This window comes from Artemia franciscana, chromosome 7, assembly GCF_032884065.1.
Source record: "Artemia franciscana chromosome 7, ASM3288406v1, whole genome shotgun sequence".
NCBI classification, from domain to species: Eukaryota; Metazoa; Arthropoda; class Branchiopoda; order Anostraca; family Artemiidae; genus Artemia; species Artemia franciscana.
This window is the reverse complement of record NC_088869.1, coordinates 40,131,231-40,153,170: the sequence shown is the minus strand read 5'-3', so window position 1 is coordinate 40,153,170 and position 21,940 is coordinate 40,131,231. Positions and strand designations below refer to the sequence as shown.

Below are 21,940 nucleotides of genomic sequence, written 5' to 3'. Positions count from 1 at the left end.
GGGCTGGATGTCACAGCAGCAGTGCTGCACATCAGAATTTGAGATTCTGTTGGAGCATTGAATCCTCAGGATTTTTTGTAAACAGCAGTGGTCAAAGACTCCCAAATGATGGAGATGAAGCGCCTTCAGTGGCCAGGTCTTAACTGCATAGAATAGAACAGACCTAACTGCTGTTTTATGGACACACATTTTGTCTTCAAACTTATCTCCCATTGTTTCCATAAACGGTGGCGAAGTTGAGAGAATGTGGCTTGGGTTTTGCTGATTCTTTTCTCTACATCAAGGTCACAGCCTCCACGACAGTTTATTAGCGAGCCAAGATAAGAGAAACTTTTCCAGACGAATCAAGAAAACAACCAAATTGGACTGATTTCCCTGGGTGAACCAGTAAATTTTAAGCCAGTGAAAAAAAAAGGAAAAGCTAAATTCTACCTACTTTGCTCTTCTATGGGAAATTCTAAACCAATCAAAGAGGAAAAAAATTTTTGAGTCAGAATATTTGTTTCAAAAATGGTTTCTCTGTGATATGGTCATTGCTTGTCAGCTTATGTGCAAATTTTAGCTCAGTTTTGACGACATATGTGTGTTGAAACTCAGTTATTGAATTTTTCTTTAAAACGCGCTGTTAACATAAAAAAGTCACAGATCATTTATAAATAAATCACTTTAGATTATGCATTTTCTCGAAGTTCAGGTATTGATCTTGAAATAGTAATTAAAAAAAAAAAAAAAAAAAAAAAACACTTAACCTGTATCAGAAGTGTAACTTTAAACGAAAAAATTATTGTCAACAAATAAATAAAGCCTAAAACTGATAACACTATGAATCTTATAGTAACAGAACAGAATTACTGCCAGTGAAGAATCAAACCCAAAATGATTGAGGATAAAGCAATGATGTTGAGCTCACAGCAAACATTAAAAACTGAACCTACAATAGATAGAAAGTAATAATTATACTATTACTACTAACAACTCCCTGCAGCGCCAAGCTGCTTGAGGCCAGTGTATTTGCTTACGCTCCTCATCCACCCTATCTATCCAAAAATTACTCTTTAACCCTCTCCCCCTTTAAGTTATAATTTCCCTAAAATCCCTCCTTATTACCTCTTCTCACTTCATTCTGGGACGACCTGCTTTTCGTTTGGCCTCAGATGTATGTCAAAAATTACGATTTTCGGTATTCTATTGAGTAGTGAATTCAAACTGAACATAAATTATCACAAATAAATACTATGGCTGTTCCCTGAAAATAAGAACTGTCTGTAATTAAATACCTAAATATATTTTGAAGAGTTTTTTTTTAATATTTATTTTCATCAGTGTTTTCTTTCTTTGAATTTATAGAATTTTAAAAGAGAGAAAACGGTTATAAACGGTACAATTGATCCACTGTTTTATTTAATTTATACCCATTTTTCTCTCCTAAATTCTGTAAACAGAAAAGCAGCGTCGTCTAAGAAATTATTTACTTAAAATTCCGTTCAAATTAAATGTGTAACCAATCAATCACATAAAACTATCAAAAATATCAGTTGGTAGTATTTGAAGTGATCTGTTTAGTTATAAGTAAAGCACAATTCAGATTTCTTTTAGTAGAGTTTTTAGAATATGCACAAAGTGCATATTCAAAGGTTTCAGTTATCCAAAATCACACTTTAATGTCATTTAAGTTAAGTGTAACTTTTAAATCTTAACGAAAACGTTTCCTGAGTAAATTTTGTGTTTTGCATATCCTAGATCTGTCTTCAGGGGTCTATCCCCCCCTATTGTTGGCTGAGGTGCAGCTATCATTGACTTTAGTTTAACTATTGTGCAAAAATACATCATTAAAATTTATTGTTAATATCCTGAGCAAAAAAAAAAAAAAGACCGTAGAATTTCCAGCCCACAAATCACTTAAACAAAAAAAATGTTATCAAATTCTGTTTCACTTGTCAGATTAAAGAAATCTTCCAAATTTTAGGTAGCTGCCTCATTCCAGAAAATCTCGGATCTGCCACTGCTGCTCTTATGAAATTATGCTCTTACAGATATTCAGTTTGACACCTCTTGTTTCTGACAGACTCAAATCAATTTTTACTGAATATTTTTTTGTGTCTGTATTTTTCTCCCAAATAATCGAAAAAAGAATAACTAAGAATAAATGGTTTTGACTCTATTTAGCAATGAGTAATTTTTACCAGTCTTATAGCAGGTGGAATCTTTTGCTCCTAATTTTCCTTAAGTAAATGTTAAGTATTTTTAGTTATAATGACCTGCCCTGGGAAAAAACGTCTGACCTGCTACTCTACCCTTTCCTATTTTTGTTAGTTCTATTTTAGTGCATGAATTTTTCTAAACCTTTTTATTTGCTTTTAGCTTTTTACTTCTAATTGAATAAAATTATTTTGTTCTTAAAATTAGTGTTAGTTTTGGTCCACTTTATGGATGTGCTTTTTTCTTAGGCATTGGAAATGGCAAAGTTTTAGATTCTGAGACTCTTTGAAAGGTGCTAGACGAGATCTCCTTGTGGGGGCCCGTTGGACCAATCTTGGAAGGGTACTCCCGCTTCCCAACTGTGTACAGGCATGGTTGTAATTACAGGGGCACACAAGTCTGAGCTTTAGGGGGTATGGAGATCAGAAGATTTTTCTTACGGGTGGGGGAGGAGGGTAAGATAATTCGAAGGGTGTGTTTAAAGCCACCATTTGTTTATTTTCGTAGGGAGGCCTTCTATAACGATCTTCTGGGAGATAGAGAATCTCTCTACCCCTTATGATGATAATTAATATGTATATTGCATATATAGGGTGCTTCTGTGTTCTGTTTCAAGTAATAAACTCTTTTCCCATAGGATTGTCATTAGGATTTTGCACATCCCATAATGTTACAATCATCAGACTTTTGGACAACCCCCACAACAGCAATGACGAGTTGAAACATATCAGAAAGGATTCCATTAACGCATCTTTTATTAAAGTGCCTGGAGACTGGGATGTACCTGGTGGCTGGACAATTTTTCCTCTTATTGAAAGGTAATACTTATTTTTTTGCCATACAAAGAATTAATGATAATCATCAGGCGCTCATAACTTACCAGGGGGCACTGGGACCGGGCCTATCAAAACAGTATTGTATCCCCATGTGAAGAATTTGGAAGAAATGCCCAATTTTATAAAGTAATGACTAAGTTAAAATTTGGGGTGGCGCGAAGCGCCACCCCAACAGCTAGTATTACGATAAAATCAAGGTATGTCAGGCAAGAATATTTATAGTTTATTCTATAGCAGCAAGTTAACTACATTCTATTATAAAGTAGTTATAATAAATCAGCAAAAAATTAGCATCTTGAACTTAAACTTGATGCCGCCTCGTTATAAATTGAGATTTGCTACTGATCTGACTATTGTTATCAATGCTAAAGACTACAAGCGATTTCCCTCAGTGATCCATCTCAGTGGAATATTAAAAAAATGACATCAGCTGATGATGTGTCTTGTACAGTGGTAGGTCAAGTATTTTGGAAGGGGTGTAGTGGGTGGAGAGGGGGTAGATTCGATGAGTTCCGTATTGTTTAACAGATTTGTAGCATAGAACCTTAATTTTTTCTTTCTCGACGGATAGTCGACGTTTTTCATCAAAATAAATTTGCGCCGAACCGTCCTAACCGAGTGGTTAGCACGATAGACTTAAAATCCTTAGAACAGGGTTCAAGTCCTGGTTTCGCTGGTTATTTGGTTTGAAACTGGGGTCAATGGTTGACTGCGTAAGCTCGACCCAGCTCTAAATGGGTACCTGGAGAAATCTGGGGGAAAACACGGGAACCGTCGGATGATTTGCCCCCAACCACGCATTGCGCTCCGGGCGAAGGCATAAAATTAGGAGATCGGCAAAAGTGCTATTTAGACCATTGGTCAGCATACACAAAAGTCAATAGTTATTCCCAATGTCTAATGGATTGACCATGATTGAACTATGAATTGGGTTTTCAAGGGTCTGAAAATATAAATTTTTTACATGTAAAACAAAATAAGACAAACTCTCAAACAGTGAGCGTGTGGAACACTAAAAGGATTCCTGCCCTGGAAAATTTCTTCGTCAAAAGCAGTGTAAATTATGTTGCGGCCACCTACGGTAAAGCAGGCCCACCTATGGTAAAATACGCCCACTTTTAGCTTGAAAAGTGCTACTTGGGTCGAACTCTATTGTGCGTTTAGACACATTGGAAAGCCTATATTCCTTCCTGTTAAACTGGTGCTTATCCTAGAAATACCACCCTTTTATTTATTTTTCGTTTTATGTAAATGGATTATAGTTGACCTTTTCAGTTTTTTTTTCTTTTTACCTTAGTTACTTTAATTCACACTTCATAAAGAAATTAGGGTCAAGTGGATATGTTCAGCTCAGTTGTGGATACTAGTAATCAATTTCATATTCTAAATAAATAAAAAAAAAATTTATATTATTTATCGCTCTATTTAGAGCCCAGCTATACGCAACTACGCTAGAAGGTAGCCGGAGCGATAACAGGGATTACATTTTGGTATTATCCAGGACCTATTCTTTTCTAGTTTAGAATTGACACTGCCACACAGCATCAGTTTTAGGTGGAGTGTGTGGGATGGCTGCATGTCACAAGCAGCAACAGCCTTCTAGCCAAACTCATTATTCGGTTACAATTTATTGAAGTGAGTGATGGGCCGTCCTATTTGTACCGTTAGAGCATGACTGCCCATTCTTTGCTGATTCTTTATTTTGAAGCTTCAGCTGGAGGTGAGGACATTTTTTTCTCACCCCAACTGTTCTAATCATAACCAACAATTGTACAAAAAATTCCTGCCTGATTCTGCTTTCAATTAAACCTTTCTGAAGCTTCTCTGAGTGACGTCATGTTCGATTGGTAAGCTCTGTGAAATACAATTCTTGCTTTGGCAAATACATTTTATTTTAGAAGCATCTCACTGCACCTGCATTAAGTCAGAGCTGGTAACTTTAGGGCATGTAATCATTCTCTGTATGGTTTCTTACCAAGGACAGATTGACATTTTGCGGCCCTCCTCCATACTTATTCAATCGGCCGAAATTAACTTTGTAAAAGGACTCAGCAAAGTACGTTCCGAATTCCAGAGCTGGTAATTGAGCTCGATTATTCTAAGAGGATTCCACATAGCCCACTAGTGACTGTTCTTCTGAAAAGTCTAATCCTTGAGTTTGATTTGGAGACCGCGAGTAACGAATGTTCATGGAACTTTAGGAGGTAATCCACATGACTCCCAGGTCTTTACCGCAGGTGGAAGTTGCAAGTGGTATGATAGACGAAGTCTGGTTATCCTTCATGCTATATTGGTGAAGCGGATTATTACGGGCAACATTGTATGGTAAGACATTTTAAAATATTAAAGAGAGAAGCCTCGGATCTGCCTATGCTAGGATGCGGTACAACATCAGATTACATAGATAATTTGTTGGAGACACCAAGTAGTTTTCAATGATCAGCGTAGATGGTTAAATGGCTGATGACCTCAGGTATCTAAGTGTCTGTTGCTTGTCAGAGAATTTATCCTTGTGTGTAGGGTGTTGAAGAAGCAGCTCGTTAACTATCCTCCCAAGGACTTTCATGACAGCATATATGAATCTGTAATGTAATCATGATCTGTAATCTTCTGCTTTAGGTGTGTCCCCTTTTTCAAAGATTGGTATAGTATGGGCTATTTTCGGTTGAGAGAAGACACCCTTGCATCCATGTAAACAGTTTATCTTATGAAGATAATTAATAGTACTACTACTAACAACTCACTGCAGCCCCGAGCCGCTGAAGTCAACAAAGCTGAAAGCCCGCTTCCTCCATCCCAATCTTTTCTAAGCTCCCCTCCCAAGAAGTGCCAATTTCCTTTAATTCATTTCTTACGACGTATTTCTACTCAATTCGGGGATGAATTGCTTTTCGGTTGGCTCTAGATAACAAAAAAAATATATGTAGGGGAAATGGACTGCTATAAATCATGCAAAGGCATTAGGACTTCCATCTTTAGTGGGAAAACACACATGCCTCGAAAAACAAGCCCATTTTTATTTCAGATATGCCATTATTATAGTGCGAATGGCACGCATCTCTTTCGATTAGCTTTGCAATTTTTATCACAAAGAGTGGCATCTATAAATATCCACATGTGTAGCTCAATAGCTACCTGCATTTACACGTCATCTGCAAGCATCTCTACAAGCGATTCGTACAAATTGTGCGATCATTTTTGTTGATAAATTTAAAATTTTCAAGGTTTCAGAAGGGGGCCAATTCTACAAACCTACCCCATGGGTTTGGTGTTTGTCTTTACTTTAATTTTAAGTTATATTTCTGTTTTATAGATTATCATTGTTAAATGCTGACTGGGTTCTGATTGTCAGTGAGAAGACAAAGTTAAATCTTGCTCTATTACTCGACGTTGTCAGCTCGTATAACAAAAATGAGGTGAGTCATGACGTATGTATTAGCTATTCAGCTTTATTGTGTCTCTTTTGCTGAAAGTCGGTTAAGAGTGCCCATGTGCAGTATATCATTGGCCAGATCTTAATCCATGTAAAAGGTAGCAACCTTGAGCTAGTTAAAAAGTCATCAGAAAAGGTCTAAGCTTTTTTCTTGGGGGAGTCCTTCCAACCAGACTTAGTGTGTATCCACAGTCCTTCTTTTGTGTGTTCTTTCTTTCTTTCTTTGTGTCTTTCATTCTAGTCCTTCTTTTGTGTGTGGTCGACTGCAAGCTTTGTACGTGTTTATTTTTGTTGGGCAGCAATCCACAATGCTTTCTGGACTTAGAAACGGAGTTATATAAAAACGCCGAACTTTTTTGGTTTTCTTGAAAAGGTCTCTCTGACTAGCCTTAAGGGGAAGTGTCCCCTCTATCCCTCTTGTGTGTATATTTGTCTATTTTATATGTTGTATATGTTTATTTTGTCGTGTATATTCATCTGCAGTTCCCAATCCACATTGAAGGTCCCACAATATTTTATGGACTTAGCTTACAGTTGCATACAAATTTTGTGTATTTTTCTTGATTAATTCATTAACTAAAAGATGAGCATACAACTCGATTGGCTTTTTAACGTCCTTTCTGAACATACTAATTACTGCCCTCGTAAGCTGCACTTTTGATCCTTCCAGGGACCCTGAAAGTGATATCTTGCTCCTTATATCTTATTTAGTAGAATTAAAATAAATACTTAGCCATTCGGTTCAGTGTCCAATACTAAGTCGATGTCTTACGATTTTTTCTGATTTCTCTGATTTTTCAATTAGGATATCAAACATAAAATGGGGTACATCAACCGCATGGGCAAGGAGTTTAGCCTGCACAATGCCCTAAAATTGTAAATTTTTATCCGATTATTGCTATATTCTTTTATGTTTTTAATGTAACATGCCATTTTTCGAAAAATAGCTTTTCTTAAGCTAGTTTGAACAAATTCACTATAAAATTCATAATGGTTCATCATAAACCAGATGGTGGTACCCTAAAACACATGCTTATGACTATCTTTTCTTTGTCTTTACGCTAAATATTCTTACATTTTTTGTTTCATAATTTTTGACAATTATCATTTTATTGTTTTTAAACGATGGCTGAGTATTGATTCTTATCTGAATTTCTTTTCTAATTCTAGCTGTGTTGGCGTCAGCCGGCTGGATTCTGTAGTGAAGTGTTTGTAGCAGTAATAGTAGAGATTTAGCTAGTCCTAATTTAAGCCAGTCAGAATCTTTCATATAAATTTTCAGCCAATCAGAAAATATAATGAAAATAGGATTGGCCCAAATTAGCGGTAGCTAATTTTTGGTATTAGTAAATTCTGATTATGGATTCATTGGAGACATTCATAATGAAATTTACTTAAATTCTAGAGCTAGGCATAGTCTGCACTGAAGTCAGTTTATTTGAACTTTTTTGGAATCCAAATATGGCCAGCCAATGAGAGAGCTTTGTTATCAATCCTTAGCTGCATAGGAAAAAGTATATAGTAAAATTTAATTTTTCATCTCAGCTAGCTAGAACTAGTCAGGTCATTTAGTGGCGCAGTAGGTTGGATCTCAGCTTGGTAGTTCGGGGGATCAAAGTAGCTCTAGCAATACAATACAGGGCTCGGAATTGGATTCTTGTGATGAGATTATATAAAAGCGTCTAAATAAGATGAAGAAGAAAGAAAAGAACGAGCTAGCGTCGAAAGCGTCTAAATAAGAATAAGAAAGAAAAGAATGAGCTAGCCAGTGCCTGAATCTCAATATTAATGGCTATAGTGTTACCTATATCTCCTTGTGAGATATACGCTTTTCTCCTTTTCGGTCTAGTAAAAACCCTTAGAAAAGAGATCTTGGAAAAGATAAAAGACACCATAGAAAAAGCACTTTGTGCACCTGTGTTTATTATTGCAGTTGTTTCAAGTAACAAAATCTCAATTATTTTTATTGCCTATTTCCAGTGAAAATCATGATGTAAAACTATGAAATTTTATTTTATTCCTTTTACTAGCAAATTTCAGATACTGATTTAAAACTCGTAGTTCAATTCATACTAAGTAGGAAGTGACCAGTGAACAGAATGTTTAAAATGCTCTGTGCACCATTGCCAAGTTTGATATTCAAACAAGATCTCTCTTCAGCCCGAGATCGTTGGCCTTGTTGTAAAAGACTTGGAACTGACTATAATTCACCTAGTAACCCCCTCCTGTTATAAAAAATCCTAATCTTCTTCGTCAAAAAAGTCTGATCTCTTATTTTAGGGTCCGACTTTTGAGCACCTGTTTATGTTGTCAGTTTTTCATTAATTTTAAGTTGTCATTACAAAATTCATTTAATAAAACAGCTTGTATGATTTTGGCCTAGGATGCAACTAAATTGTGCAATTTTTTGCAACAACAGGTCAATAAACTACGAAAAATTAAATGCACTTGCAATAAAAAAAGGAAAAAAGAGTTCATAAAGCGGTTGATACCGAATATATTTCAATGCAGTTCACGAGATAAACTTATTTAATTCTTTATTTACCGCTATAAGCATCAAGGTACGGTCAGATAAAGAATTAAAAATTCAAAGTTCAAATATAGTTGCAAAACTATAGAGGAAGTGATCAGAGCCTTTGAAGTATTTTATGTAGTATTGTCAGGTTAAATTTTTAAATTGAGGTCTCTTTACAGCCCGAATTCATTGGTCACGTTATAATAGACTCGGAACCGACTATAATTCATCATTATAGTGACTCGCAACTATCATATCCTCTTAAGAATAGTGGCTTCCTTTTATCTAAGTTGGTTGTATCAAGGTACGTATTATCAAATTATCCACCTTTATTTATCCTTAGTCAACCTTCGAATCGACAGCTCGGATCAAACCTAATTGAAGCTTCAGCTGCCAAGTCTAAATACAACCGTACCTTAGTTTATTTCCTCCGGAGCCATTGGTGGCACATAGGGGGCCGACAGTCTCCCCACTCGCCTTGAAGCAGTGGCGTCTCCCCATTCAAATGTTAATGAGGCCTCAGCCATCCTCAGGTGGCGATCAAAAGAACACTTCAAGGTGTTGTTTGAACAACCTCGTCTTCTTTTGCCACCTGTTTCCCTGTTTTCGTAGGCTGTTTGAAAAAGGAGGCCTTCATTGCGGGGTACATGACCTAAATATGTCCAAATATTCTTCTTTAAAACCACACTAATGAGAGGCGGGCCCGTTTTACTGCCGATTTCAGAGTTACTAACTCTCTGTTTACAGGCTACATTTAAAATTCTCCTTAGGCACATATTTTCGAACGCAAGAATTTTGTTTTCTGTTTTAAAATGGCAATGTTCAAGACGTGTTGTCTCCCCCTTCCTGTAACTGTGATTTCTAGTATATATAATTTTTTTTTACTGTTTTAACGAATTTGCTAATACAAAAAGAGTACAAAGATGTTTCATACATAGAAAGCGTATTATTTCTGAGACTATCGCCATCTATAGGTGCATCATAGGTGGTGGCTTTGCTATGTACGAAGCTTAACATCGCGTTGATTTAAGCCTATATGCCTGTTGAACCTTGTCAGCAAAATTTGTGGTAAGGCCTTCACAAGTCAATTTAAGATGATGTCTTATAAGAATGTCTAGATCTGAATGTAAACTTTCACATTTCCGTAACATCATCGAAAGACCACATCTCAGCCCACATATGCACCAAAGTTTGGTTGTTAAGCGGAGGGGACAGAGGTTTTCTTTAGTAGACGGGATAAAAACAGGATACAAATTATTTTGTGCTAGTATTTTCCGATTTAATGACAGAAGGTGTCTGGGAACCCTCCCTTTATCCCCCTTCCCTCTATGTATAGGTATGTCTTAATCTTTTATCAGAAGTAACATAAAGCACTTTTTGTTTAATTGCAACTTAAATCTTAACATCTTTAATTATATTTCAACTTGGCAATTAAAAGTTCACAGCTTTACTTCGATGCCAAAGTCTGTTTAGTAACAATTTTACCATAGTTGGAGAAAAATCGCCCCTTTTGCATGTCTATTAGTATTTTGAATCAACCCTTTCAATCACCAAAGGCAGGTTATTGTTCTTGTCTCTAGGTACAGATGAAAAGATCGTATCTCTGCCAGATTGTCGAGTGGTTGAATTTATTTGTACTTATTAAAGGCTCCCCCCCCCGTAAGAGTAATTCAAAATCATGCTTCACTAGGACGTCAAACACAGCTTTTTTGTTCAAGGAATCCTCTTTCCTGCGTTGATTAAAAATTAGCATTGATTGGATTTTTAGTGTTAAGTAGGGTTAATGATAACATAGTGGTAATAGTTACTAATAATGTTATGGCGCTAGTTATGTCAATAAATGTCAATTAGTGTTAATAAATGTAAATCTTAATTGATTTATTCTCACATACTAGAGCAAGGAAAAACAATATTTTCTAAAAAGTACCATGGTTGCTTGTTGGGTGTATCCCTCTCTCCCTCTTTTGGAGGAGATTGCAAATGATGCCCCAGACAAAATATCAAATATTTGGAATCTGAAAAAAAAAAGTTTTTGGATAAAATGCTATTTTGATTCTTCTTGACTTAACACGTGGTAGCGTCAAACGAGGTAAGTTTCTGGTTTTGTTGGCAATGTAACCGTAGAACCCTCTCTATGTTGTACATTTATACCGAAAAAAAAAAAATCGGTTTTTACCTGCCAGAGGAAAAACAACAAACGATTGAAAATCTCTCCGTCTTTAAATATGGTATAGATGACCCTCGGAACAATTGTTAAATTGGGGTTAATTAAGTGAGCTTTTTATTAAGGAAATCTCTCCATCTCAAAATATGGTATAGATAACCCTCGGGACAATTGTTAAATTGGGGTTAATTAAGTTAGCTTTTCCAGATTTTGAGCCTTATTCTCCCCAATAAGAAAAGCCTTGTGATATAATAGCTGAAAAATGTCGTTAAAGGCTTTTTTTTCAGCTCCATTCTCTTTTGTTTGTTTGTTTACTGTCTTTCATCCACTTCAACGTTGCACATATGCTTCTTCTAAAAAAGTTGATGGGGAAAAAGCTACAAGTTAAAAATGGCTTTGATTGACGTGAAAGCATAATTTGGTTGTGAAAACATATCTAGTACCACCTATGATGCCATATGAAACACTTTCAAATTAAAAAGTTTTAAATTTGTGCATAATATTATATATATAAAATTATTTTTAAACTGTAAATTTTATATTTTATTTATGTTTTTGGCCTAACTTCAAGTTTAAAGAAATGATTACAGTTTTTAACACATTGAAACTTCTAAAACCAGCATTTGATATAGCACTTACCTCAGCGTTCCCACTGGAGGGGGTCTTTCCTTCTCCCTTAATAGACCAAAAGTATGCAGTAAGGTCAAAATTTAGAAAAAGATTTAATGCTTGCTGGAACAAGACGTTTTTCCAACTCTCGTCACTTCATCTGCAGAAGTTTTGCAACATTGTTAAAGGGAATATCTGACTTGCTTTTTAGTTTGATTTTTGTTTGTTATAAATGAATAACATGTTATGTATGGTTTCCATTTTTAATTCGAATTTAATCCCTAGTGTCCTCTGAAGAGTGATGTATGCCTTCTGGAACATATATTATTTCTCCCTATTGTGAATCCATTTTGAAATTGGTTTCTATATTTAGTTTCAGATATTTTGACTAATCATGCTCTAAATAATGACTTACGAAACTTTAAAGAAGAATTAGTAATATAAAGAATGATAATATACAAAAAAGAAGCCGTTTTTTTGTGAGAAGAGCAGTATTACTATGTACAATGCTGTTTTCGTTCCGCCAAAAAGTTAAAAGCAAACTAAACAATGTGGCTAAAGTTAAACATTGGCCAATGCAAGAGGAGGGTGAAATTGTATTTATCCCCTATTTTATTTGCTGGAGGGCAAGACAGTCCACCTGGCTGTACGAAAAACGTAGTTCAATTCCGCTTTCTAGGGCTTTAATGCGAAAAAATTTGAAATGGCTTGGACACGTTCTGTCGATGAAAGATACGAGATTGCCCTTGTCGGCTAACCGTCTAGGGCCAAATGACTAGCAGTTTGTCCCCGAATAAGGTGGGAGAATGTCAAAAGAAAAGATTTAAGGGAAATTGGAGCTTCTTGAAATGTTGTAAAGGGAGAAGCTTAAATAAATTGGGATGGAGGAGGGGCATGCGTAGCTGTGTTGGTCTCAGGCAGCCTGGTGCTACATTGAGTTGTTAGTAGTAGTAGTAAGACAGGTAAAGTGTACTTAAATGCTGATATGTAGGCTGGATATAATCAATACTAGTAAAGTGTACTCGTATACTGATATCTGGATATAATCAATACTGGTTTATCTCTGTCTCTTCAAGGCTAGCTGCAGCTATTTCATCTGATATACCTCGCAGCTCTTTTTCAATTGATGTGGTTTATGAGTTTGCAGCTTACTTAAAGAAGCAGCTAGGTGTCAAGTTAAAACGTGACAGACGTTTTTGCATTTCTGATGACACTGGATGCCTTACTTCAGTCCTAACGCATAGTAAATTCAAACGAGTAAGTTTTTTGCTTTATTAACAGTGTTGCCGTTTTTTTCTTTCACCAAATAATTGTAGGACACTTTCTGCGTTGTCTAAACATTACGGAAAAAATCGGTTTTTACTTACCGGAAAAAAAACTACGAAACAGGGGAATATCTCCATTTATAAAGATGTTCTAGAGGACTCTTAAGAAATATTGACATTGGTGTCAATTGAATAAGCTCTCAAGGTTTTGAGCCTTATCCTCCCCAACAAGAAAACTCCCCTAATATAAAGGCTTATAAAAAAATTATAGTCCCTTTTTTGTCATTTTTGTTCTTTTTTGTGTTTTTTTTTGTGTGTGTGTTTTTTTTTGGTTTATTTACTATCTTTTATCACCACAACGTCGCATATATCCTTGGACGCACTTTATATTTCATTTTTTCTCTAAATTTAAGGCAAAAGGCCAAACGTGAAAAATGGCTTTGATCCACATAATGATAGGATGTGAAAGCGTATCTAATACCACCTATGATGGAAAGATGGCGATAGTTGCAGGAATAAGGCCCTTTCGAAAAAATTCTAAAATAGTAAGATTGGTGTGAATTAAATTAGCTTTTCCAGATTCTATGCCTTATTCTCCCAAATAAGAAAACTCGTTTGTCCCATGATAGTATTTCTGATCATCAAAATTCTTTTTGTCAGAGTTTTTCTTTTTTTCCTTTTGTTTATCTACTATCTTTCATATACCTCACCATTGCACATATGCTTGCGCGCCCTTTTATTTTAATTTTTCTCAAAAATCTACGGTAACTTGCCACAAGAGAAAAATGGCTTTGATCCACATAATGATGGAATGTGAAAGCATATCTAGTGCCACCTACGGTGAAACTGAATAGATGATGATAGCCTTAGGAATAAGGCCCTTTCGGAAAATTCGAAAATAGTGAGATTGAAGTCAATTACTACTACCACTACTACTAACAACTCACTGCAGAACCAAGCTGACTGAGGCCAACGGAGCTATACACGCTCCATGTCTCCCTCTGGAGAGTCACTATTCTAGAATTTAGCCAGAAAATGATCATACAACAGGAACCGGAGACAATACCATAAAGTAAGGATTTCTCATCATATAGTGATTAGGTATCTTATTCTAAAAAATATTATTCAATACAGTTTCTTTCTTTTTTGTTTGTTTGAAATCGTGTTTGGTGAAATGTTTGAAACCATGTGTCCTCTCAGAGTTTTCACCCCTTCCCTTCCCACTAGTTTTGAAAATGCCCCTTTTGGAAGTATTTTCGTTGAGGAGCATCCTTTTCAGTATTATCATTGAAAAAATGATAAAGATAAAAATAAATAAATAATCGTTTTTCGTGGTCACAATATAACATTTTAAAACCATTATTAAGATTTAGGCTTATCATAGTAGATTTATGAGATTAATGTTCAGTAAAGGCCACCCCCAGGCCACGTAGCATGTTCCCAGGTGGCGATAGGGGAATACCCTATAGATAGGTAAGGTACCTCCGTAGGAGGTATAGAAAAAGGGAGGACTTTATCCCTGGGGTCCAGAATAGAAACTGGGGTACCTTCGGCCGGTCATAAATAGATGGAGAAGGAAGAAGGCTCCTCAAATACACTCAGCAGGGTTCACTGGTATGTGCACACGTCCCGTGAGTTACACACCTTTTTTCAGTAGTGAGTTAAAGTGTATGGTGACGCAGAACACCATCGTGGGAGGATCCTTTATAGGAGGATAACTGGAGCAGGACTTAAGATCCAGATCTATGGACAACGGCCTCTGCAAACGGCTGTTTAGGCCCTTTAGGGGTACCGGAAAAACTGGGGACTTTGCGGTCAACTCTATTCCCACTTGAGGAATAGCACCCCTCAAGGAAATTATAGTCTAGTAAACGACACAGCATTTGCACGGGATTCTGATTAATGGATAATTCTTCTGGTCTTGGTCTGTTTTTGCGGGCGTTTTTGGGCTGTAAAACCTCTTCATAGCTAATTTATCTGCTATGGGTTTTCCGGATTTCACTACTTGTTCTCCCCATTAAGAAAACTCCTTTGCCAGGAGACAGCATTTCTGCTCATTGAAGTCCTTTTTTTGTCAATTTTTATCCTTTTTTTTTTACTTACTATCTTTCATATAATGCGACTTAATATATCAAACACTTCTTCCCTAATTTTTTCAATCACACTAATTTTGCCCTATAAGTACATTGAAAGAATGCCAAGAAAAGTGAAACGCTTGATTTTTCTGGTGATTTTTTTTTCTGTCGACATTAATGAAAACATATAGATGTCACTCAGGAGCCAATTGGCAAGCTTTATATAAAATCCAAAAATGCTTTTTAGTGGCAATGCACTCAAATTGCTCTTTAAATTTTTATCCTCATTCCTTAGAAGCGACAGCTTCTCCTCCTCCAAGATAATTAAATTTATTAGGGCAACTAAATATTGAATTTATAAAAGCTAATATGGCCAACTTCAAGTATATTATTTGTACCTATTAGAGGTGGCCACCAGTAATAGATGGGTGAACTTAAATATATTGTTTATACCTATTAGATGTGGCCACCAGTAATACATGGGTGAACTTAAGTATATTATTTATACCTATTAGATGTGGCCACCAGTAACAGATGGGTGAACTTAAGTATATTATTTACACCTATTAGAGGTGGCCACCAGTAATAGATGGGTGAACTTAAATATATTGTTTATACCTATTAGATGTGGCCACCAGTAATACATGGGTGAACTTAAGTATATTATTTATACCTATTAGAGGTGGCCACCAGTAATAGATGGGTGAACTTAAATATATTATTTATACCTATTAGATGTGGCCACCAGTAATAGATGGGTGAACTTAAGTATATTATTTATGACTATTAAAGGTGGCCACCAGTAATAGATGGTGAGGATGAAAGGGTGGAATACTACTGAAGCTCCCTCTTTACATTCTACGCAAAACAACCTAAATAAACGACGGCTTCTACGATTAGACCCTTCTTATCTACCAGATCTTCTCTGGAAGAAGATAACTTTCGGAAAATTTTTCAGGAAATCTCTTCCTAAACCTCACTTCAGATCCCCGCGCTTGCTGCGAGATTAGAGGGAGAGAAAACCAGATGGCATTGCCGAACGGTGATCTTATTTGTACTTGACAAAACTGGCTCAATCTTTAGAGTCATGTCACCAGGTATCTTTTCTCGTAGAAGAAATCTTAATAACATAGTAGTACCCTCCAATATGAAGCTCATATCAAACTTCCCAAAACCCATAACTTTGGTGAGAAACTAAAATATAAGCACTTATAAAAGAATAAGAAAACTTACTATTGACTTCTCTGAATATAAATCGTGAACTGAACTCAAAGGAAAAAAATAACATTAAAATACACAGCAAGCCGCCCAGTGGGCTCTGAACCAATTTGCGATGCTGGTGATTGTGCGCGAGATGCTCTGCCGTCCAAATGAAAGGGATGGTGCTCCCCGTGATCACCCCGTCTTCGACGGTTGAAAATTTTGTCTCGCAAGCGCGACACCTCATAGTCAGCCTGTATTTTCGGACACTTAGCAAATTAGCGAATTCTTCCCAGACGCGAAGGAATTCTCAGCCAAAAAAAAAATATTAAAAGGGAGTTATTAGAAAGGAAAAACAGATCTTTATTTAATAGATAGGACCAGGGGTGTAGCAATGAATGTAGAGAGGGAACAATCTTAAACTTATGAAAAGGTCATCATAATCAGGGCTAGGGGCCCAATATACCAATACTAAAAACATACCGAAATAAATATTGTAATCAATAAACCCAAGGCACATAATTGAAGACAAAAAATTCTGAATATTATTTAGCCTGATGATTTTAATGAAAAATGTCAATTATTTTCTTTGACATTTTACCCGTTGTTTCTTTACCCACTTAATCGATTTTTATAGCATTGCCGCTCATAGGTGTTTATTTTATGCTCTTATACGAATGTTTGTATTTCCTTACAGAGTTCAAAAGTTAGAAGGGATGAAATTTTTGTTGGTGTCAAAACATTTTCAGGATTTCATTCCTCTCGGGTTCCGGTTGTTCAAAAAACCTGGGGTAAATCAGCCGAGAAGATTGTGTTTTTCAGTGATATAGAAGGTAAATATATGTTGAATTTTCTCTGTTTTCCTCCCAAAATTGTATTTCCGAAAACTGTTTCCAGCATTCTTTTCTGTACTTATTTCTCACGCTAATTAGGATAGTCGTCTTAGCCGAGTGGTTAGATCGCTAGACTTGAATTCCTGAGGACATTTGGCTGTTTGGTTTTGGTATTTTTGTTTGGGGGGTCAATGGTGTGACTCTGTAAACTCAGCCAGAGCCGACCTAGCTCTAAATAGGTACCTGCAAAAATCTTTGGGAAAAACTCAGGAAGCGTTGGATGATCTGCCCACAACCACGCATTGTACTTCCGGCCGAAGGCAGAAAATAAGGAGATCTAATATCTAAAAAAAAATAATCTTATCAAATTTCAAATTTATTAATAGTTTGTATTAAAAGACGGAAAGCTGAAGGTTACCTTTGGCGTAGTTAGGGGAGGCAAAGAGAGTACATTTGCCCCCGGGTACAGCTTCTGTTGGCGTGTCATTTAGATATTGATAGATAATTGGCTCATTTGACAATAAATGAAATGATAACTACTAATGAACCAGTAATTATTATGTATATTAGTTATACCAGATTATACTAAGCTACAGAAGTTATACTATATTCGATTAAATGACAATTAAAATAAATTAAAAATTAAATTAAAGACAGGGATACTAAATTAAATTAAAAAACGCTAAATACATCGTAGTTGTTAAATTGGCATGTATGTAATAACTCAGGAACGTCTAAGGACATTAAGTTAAACTTTCCGGGTATGGTAAATTCCATATACCGCAAGGATCTGTCTTCTTTGTCCATCTATGTCCTCCAACTTAACAAATCTTGCTTGTAAAGTTAATGCTGGGCAGAAGAAAAACTTGCCTTTACCTTTAAGAAAATTTAAACGCATACCTATATCTTTTCCAAAGAACCGATAGCCATAGCATTGTGTATGTGGTGAATGTCATAAAACGGGCTTTTAAATTATTGAAGATTGGATCTTTGAAGCTGTGATCCTCTAAACAGACCAATAAAGCATTTTAAAAGTATCACTGTCATTAACATTTACAATTAGATTTTTTGCTACATATATGTCAATCTTCAAAAACACGAAAATGCAAATAAGTGATCCATAAAAAGAACCATTTTTCTAGTGTCGTCCCTTAGATTTTTTTTGCACTCATTTCTTCTGTTTATGGTCTTATTGATCTTCTTCTTCTTCTGTTTATGCAGGTATTTCTTCTCTTTATGGTCTCATTGATCTTCTTCTTCTGTTTATGCAGCTCTTCTGTTTGAGGTTTCATTGAACTTCTTCTTCTTCTATTTATGCAAGTATTTCATCTGTTTATTCTGTCATTGGTCTTCTTCTTCTGTTTATGCTGGGAGGTATAGTAGCGATGTAGACTGAAAGAAACAATGTGTACACAGTTTATCAAAATAACACATCTCCATTATCTCAGGATCAACCTTCGATATCGAGGGGAAATCCCCAGGTGGTGTTAAGGGGCCTATTGGATATCGAATTTCGACTTAGGGGATGGATTAAGGTAAATAAAAAGAAACCTTGCATCCAGGCTCTAAAAATGGCACGTCTACGACATCAGAGGCAATGTTCTAGCGTTGCCCATAGTAAAGAGCCATAAGGCTTCTATGTATTATGTTTTGTTTTTCAGACCCACTTCACATGGAAGGATTAATTCGAAGGGGGCTAATTTTATTGGGAATTTCAAGTTCTAGTGGTGGTTTTAAAAGTCAAAATTGACCAGAGGGTGACCAGCCCCCCTCCCACGCTCTTTTCTCCTAAGCATATCCGATCAAAATTTTGAGAATAACCATTTTGTTCAAAATAGTCCAGAGGTCAAATAACTAACTCCGGAATTAACATGAACCATCAAAGCCCCGTAGCAAAGGCTGTACGTTATGCAAGTTGCCTTTTGTTTAAAAACAAGTTTTCATCGGGTAAAGGGGGCATGTTTGATCCTATGTCTCCAAAAAGGCTGAGTGTATTAAGGTGAAGTTCTAAGGAATGGTTGAGAGGTATTGACCAAAATTAAGACCCCCTATTTGTGTGCTGGTTGTCAAAAAGGTGTATCAGCAGTGTCTAAGGAACGGCTAGTGTTATTAAGTAAAAAATTTCAGGGTATGATGATGAGTTATTGGAGGACAACCAGCCATCTTGCCTTTTTTAAGTCTCCTCTCCCCTAAACACTGATCGAAATTTTGAAAAATCCAGCTTGTTCAAAATAGTCATGAGGTTTAGTAAGTATGTCTGCAGGGATGCAATATTTACATGCAGGATATATAATTAAAAAAAGGGGGACTGTTTGATTCTGAGTGTGTCCGAAGGGCTAAGGGTATTAAGGTGAAACTTTGGGGAATATTAAGGGTTATTTAGAGAATTTTTGTGCATCCTGTTTGTCAAAGACCCATATCTGCAGTATCTTAAATCCGGCTGATGGCATTAAGTTAAAACTTTGCGTTTACTCTTAAGAATGGGCTAACGAGCCAAAATCTTTGAAGGATTGTGAATAAAGAACTTGACTGTGACAAGTTGTGACGCAAAGAGGCCTTACAATGAAGATGTAAGACGATAAATGGAGAAAATGCCGAAAGTACAAAGTAGAAGTAAGTAAATCAACCAAGTCCCCAGTTCCTAGAACCACTCCAGTTTTACTTGGTGTTTTAAGATTTGAAATAAAACTGGAAGACTGAAAAGTCAAAATTGATTGACGGATGCTGTCCCCTTCCGACGGTTCCATGAAGATTGGCTCCATTTTTAAATTAACTCTAAGACTATGTCCGATTCGTTTGTTATTATGATTATCTTGTTTTTATTGCATCCTCGTTTTATATCGTCGATATCTTTTATGTTAGCTTGTCAGGTCCTATCTGTAATGCTTCTAGTACTGACTGGAGAGATCGACTTACTAACCAGGCAGCTCGCTCTTTCTTGTGCCAGCCTCTAGTAATGCAAGTAATAAACAAACGAAGATGGTGCTGCTTGGGAAGTTTTACCCCTATGGTGGATGATTGACCTCCCAAAAAGATATTGCAGCGGCATCCAAGGGAAAACAAGGGAGAAAAGGGATGAACAATGCACGTTTTCACACGTACCCGGGTCTAAAGCTCATCAACAAAATAGTCTTAACTCCAGTTGGAATGTGGCTGGAGGCCATTGCATATGAGAGATTACTGGCAGCTCTTTCTGGATATCCTAGGTGTCTCTGGGGGTATAGTAGGAACAAGGGTTGCTCTATAGATCTCACTGTTCTAACTTTATCCACTAGCATTATTTAGTACTGGATACAATGAATTTCATCCACAATAATAATAAATTAAGTAAAACCGTGTGTCGGTAATTGCAATTTTACATGATAGTAAAACACTGATATTAACATTAGTAACTCGTTGGAGCACAAAGCCTTATCATTATCTTGGCTATATTTATCTATATTTATGTTGGCTATATTTATCTATATTTATCTGTGTTGGCTCTTTTTAATACAGCACAAAGCCGAGTCAGAATCGGAACTTTTATATATCTATATTTACTATATTTAAATATATTGGCTGTATTTTTCTGTATTGGCTATATTTATCAAAACATAAAGTCTTGTCAGTATTTTATACTGACATATACCCGGCTGACTGACCGTATTTCAAACAGTAGGCTGTACGAAAAATCTGGTTCAATCCCGCTTTCTCGTCTGGAGTGGAAGGATGTCATAAATAAAGATTTAAAGGAAACGGGAACTTCCTGCGAGGGTGTAAAGAGGGAGGCTCTGAATAGACTGGGTTGGAGGAGGAGCGTGCTTAGCTGTGTTGGCCTCGGGCGGCTTGGTGCTGCGGTGAGTTATTAGCAACAGTTATTGGCAATTGTCAGTATTTTCGCTATATCGAACAGTTAATGATGACAAACTGCAAATAGCTACTCGACCCAATAGTGAACTAAATTAAAAAAAAGGGGAAATTCTTGTAAGAATTAATACATGAAAAGAATTGGCTTCTTATGCTGATTCTAAACATATGAAATATTTAGTGTTACTGATCAAAAGCTTCGCGCCGGAGAAAATTTTCCTGATTATGGAAAAAAGGGAAAGAAATGGCCAAAAATTTCAAGAGATCTTCATGAAAATCAGATTCAGTTGATCGTACCGAGCCAATCACCTTCGAAGATCGGGAGAGGACTCAATCAAACAGAAACTGAAAGTTCCAATGCCCTTTTTTAGTGACCAAAAGGATTGAATTAGAGCTAGCCCCCCCCCCCCCTCTCCACACCCTCTTTTTTCCCAAATACATTCGATCAAAATTTTGAAATAGCCGTTTGATTCAGCATTGTTGAAAGGGCCAATAACTATGCCTCTGGGGATGACATGACCCCTGTAGACCCTGGGGCAGGACTGTAAGCTATACAATTTGCCTACATGCAGTATTGGTTATTGGGAAGCATACAAATGTTGTTTTTTTTTGGGGGGGGGTAGCGGATTTTCTGCCTGAGGGATTCTGCACTGGAATAACTCTCCAGAGGAAATTTTTCCTGGGAAACTCCTCGAACGAGGATTTTCTGGCATGATATGAAAACGGTAGGGGAGGGGGATCTGCTCTCAGTTCAATTCCTAGCTCGTTATGCTGAGTATTTTAGCGCTTTAATGAAGCTTCTTGTTTTAGATTAAAACGTAACAATAAATCAAATTAATCAGGAGAATATTTACAAGTACACAACTCAAAAAGTACTTACTACTTATGCAACCGACACACATCAAAATGAAATATGAAAATTTAAAACCTATTTTATGACCGAATCTGTCATTGACAATTGTACT

The 21,940-nt window shown here is 36.4% G+C and overlaps 1 protein-coding gene across 1 annotated transcript in view; it reads left to right on the top strand.

The window, feature by feature from the left end:
* Positions 1-2,836: 2,836 nt before the first annotated feature.
* Positions 2,837-21,940, top strand: part of LOC136029285 (beta-1,3-glucosyltransferase-like) — a gene marked incomplete at its 5' end in the record, with an annotated part of 32,583 nt that continues 13,479 nt past the window's right edge. Inside the window, 5 exon segments of the mRNA XM_065707540.1 lie at positions 2,837-3,017; positions 6,349-6,451; positions 9,163-9,287; positions 12,833-13,013; positions 16,994-17,129. Coding sequence (XP_065563612.1) covers positions 2,837-3,017; positions 6,349-6,451; positions 9,163-9,287; positions 12,833-13,013; positions 16,994-17,129 — 726 coding nt within the window.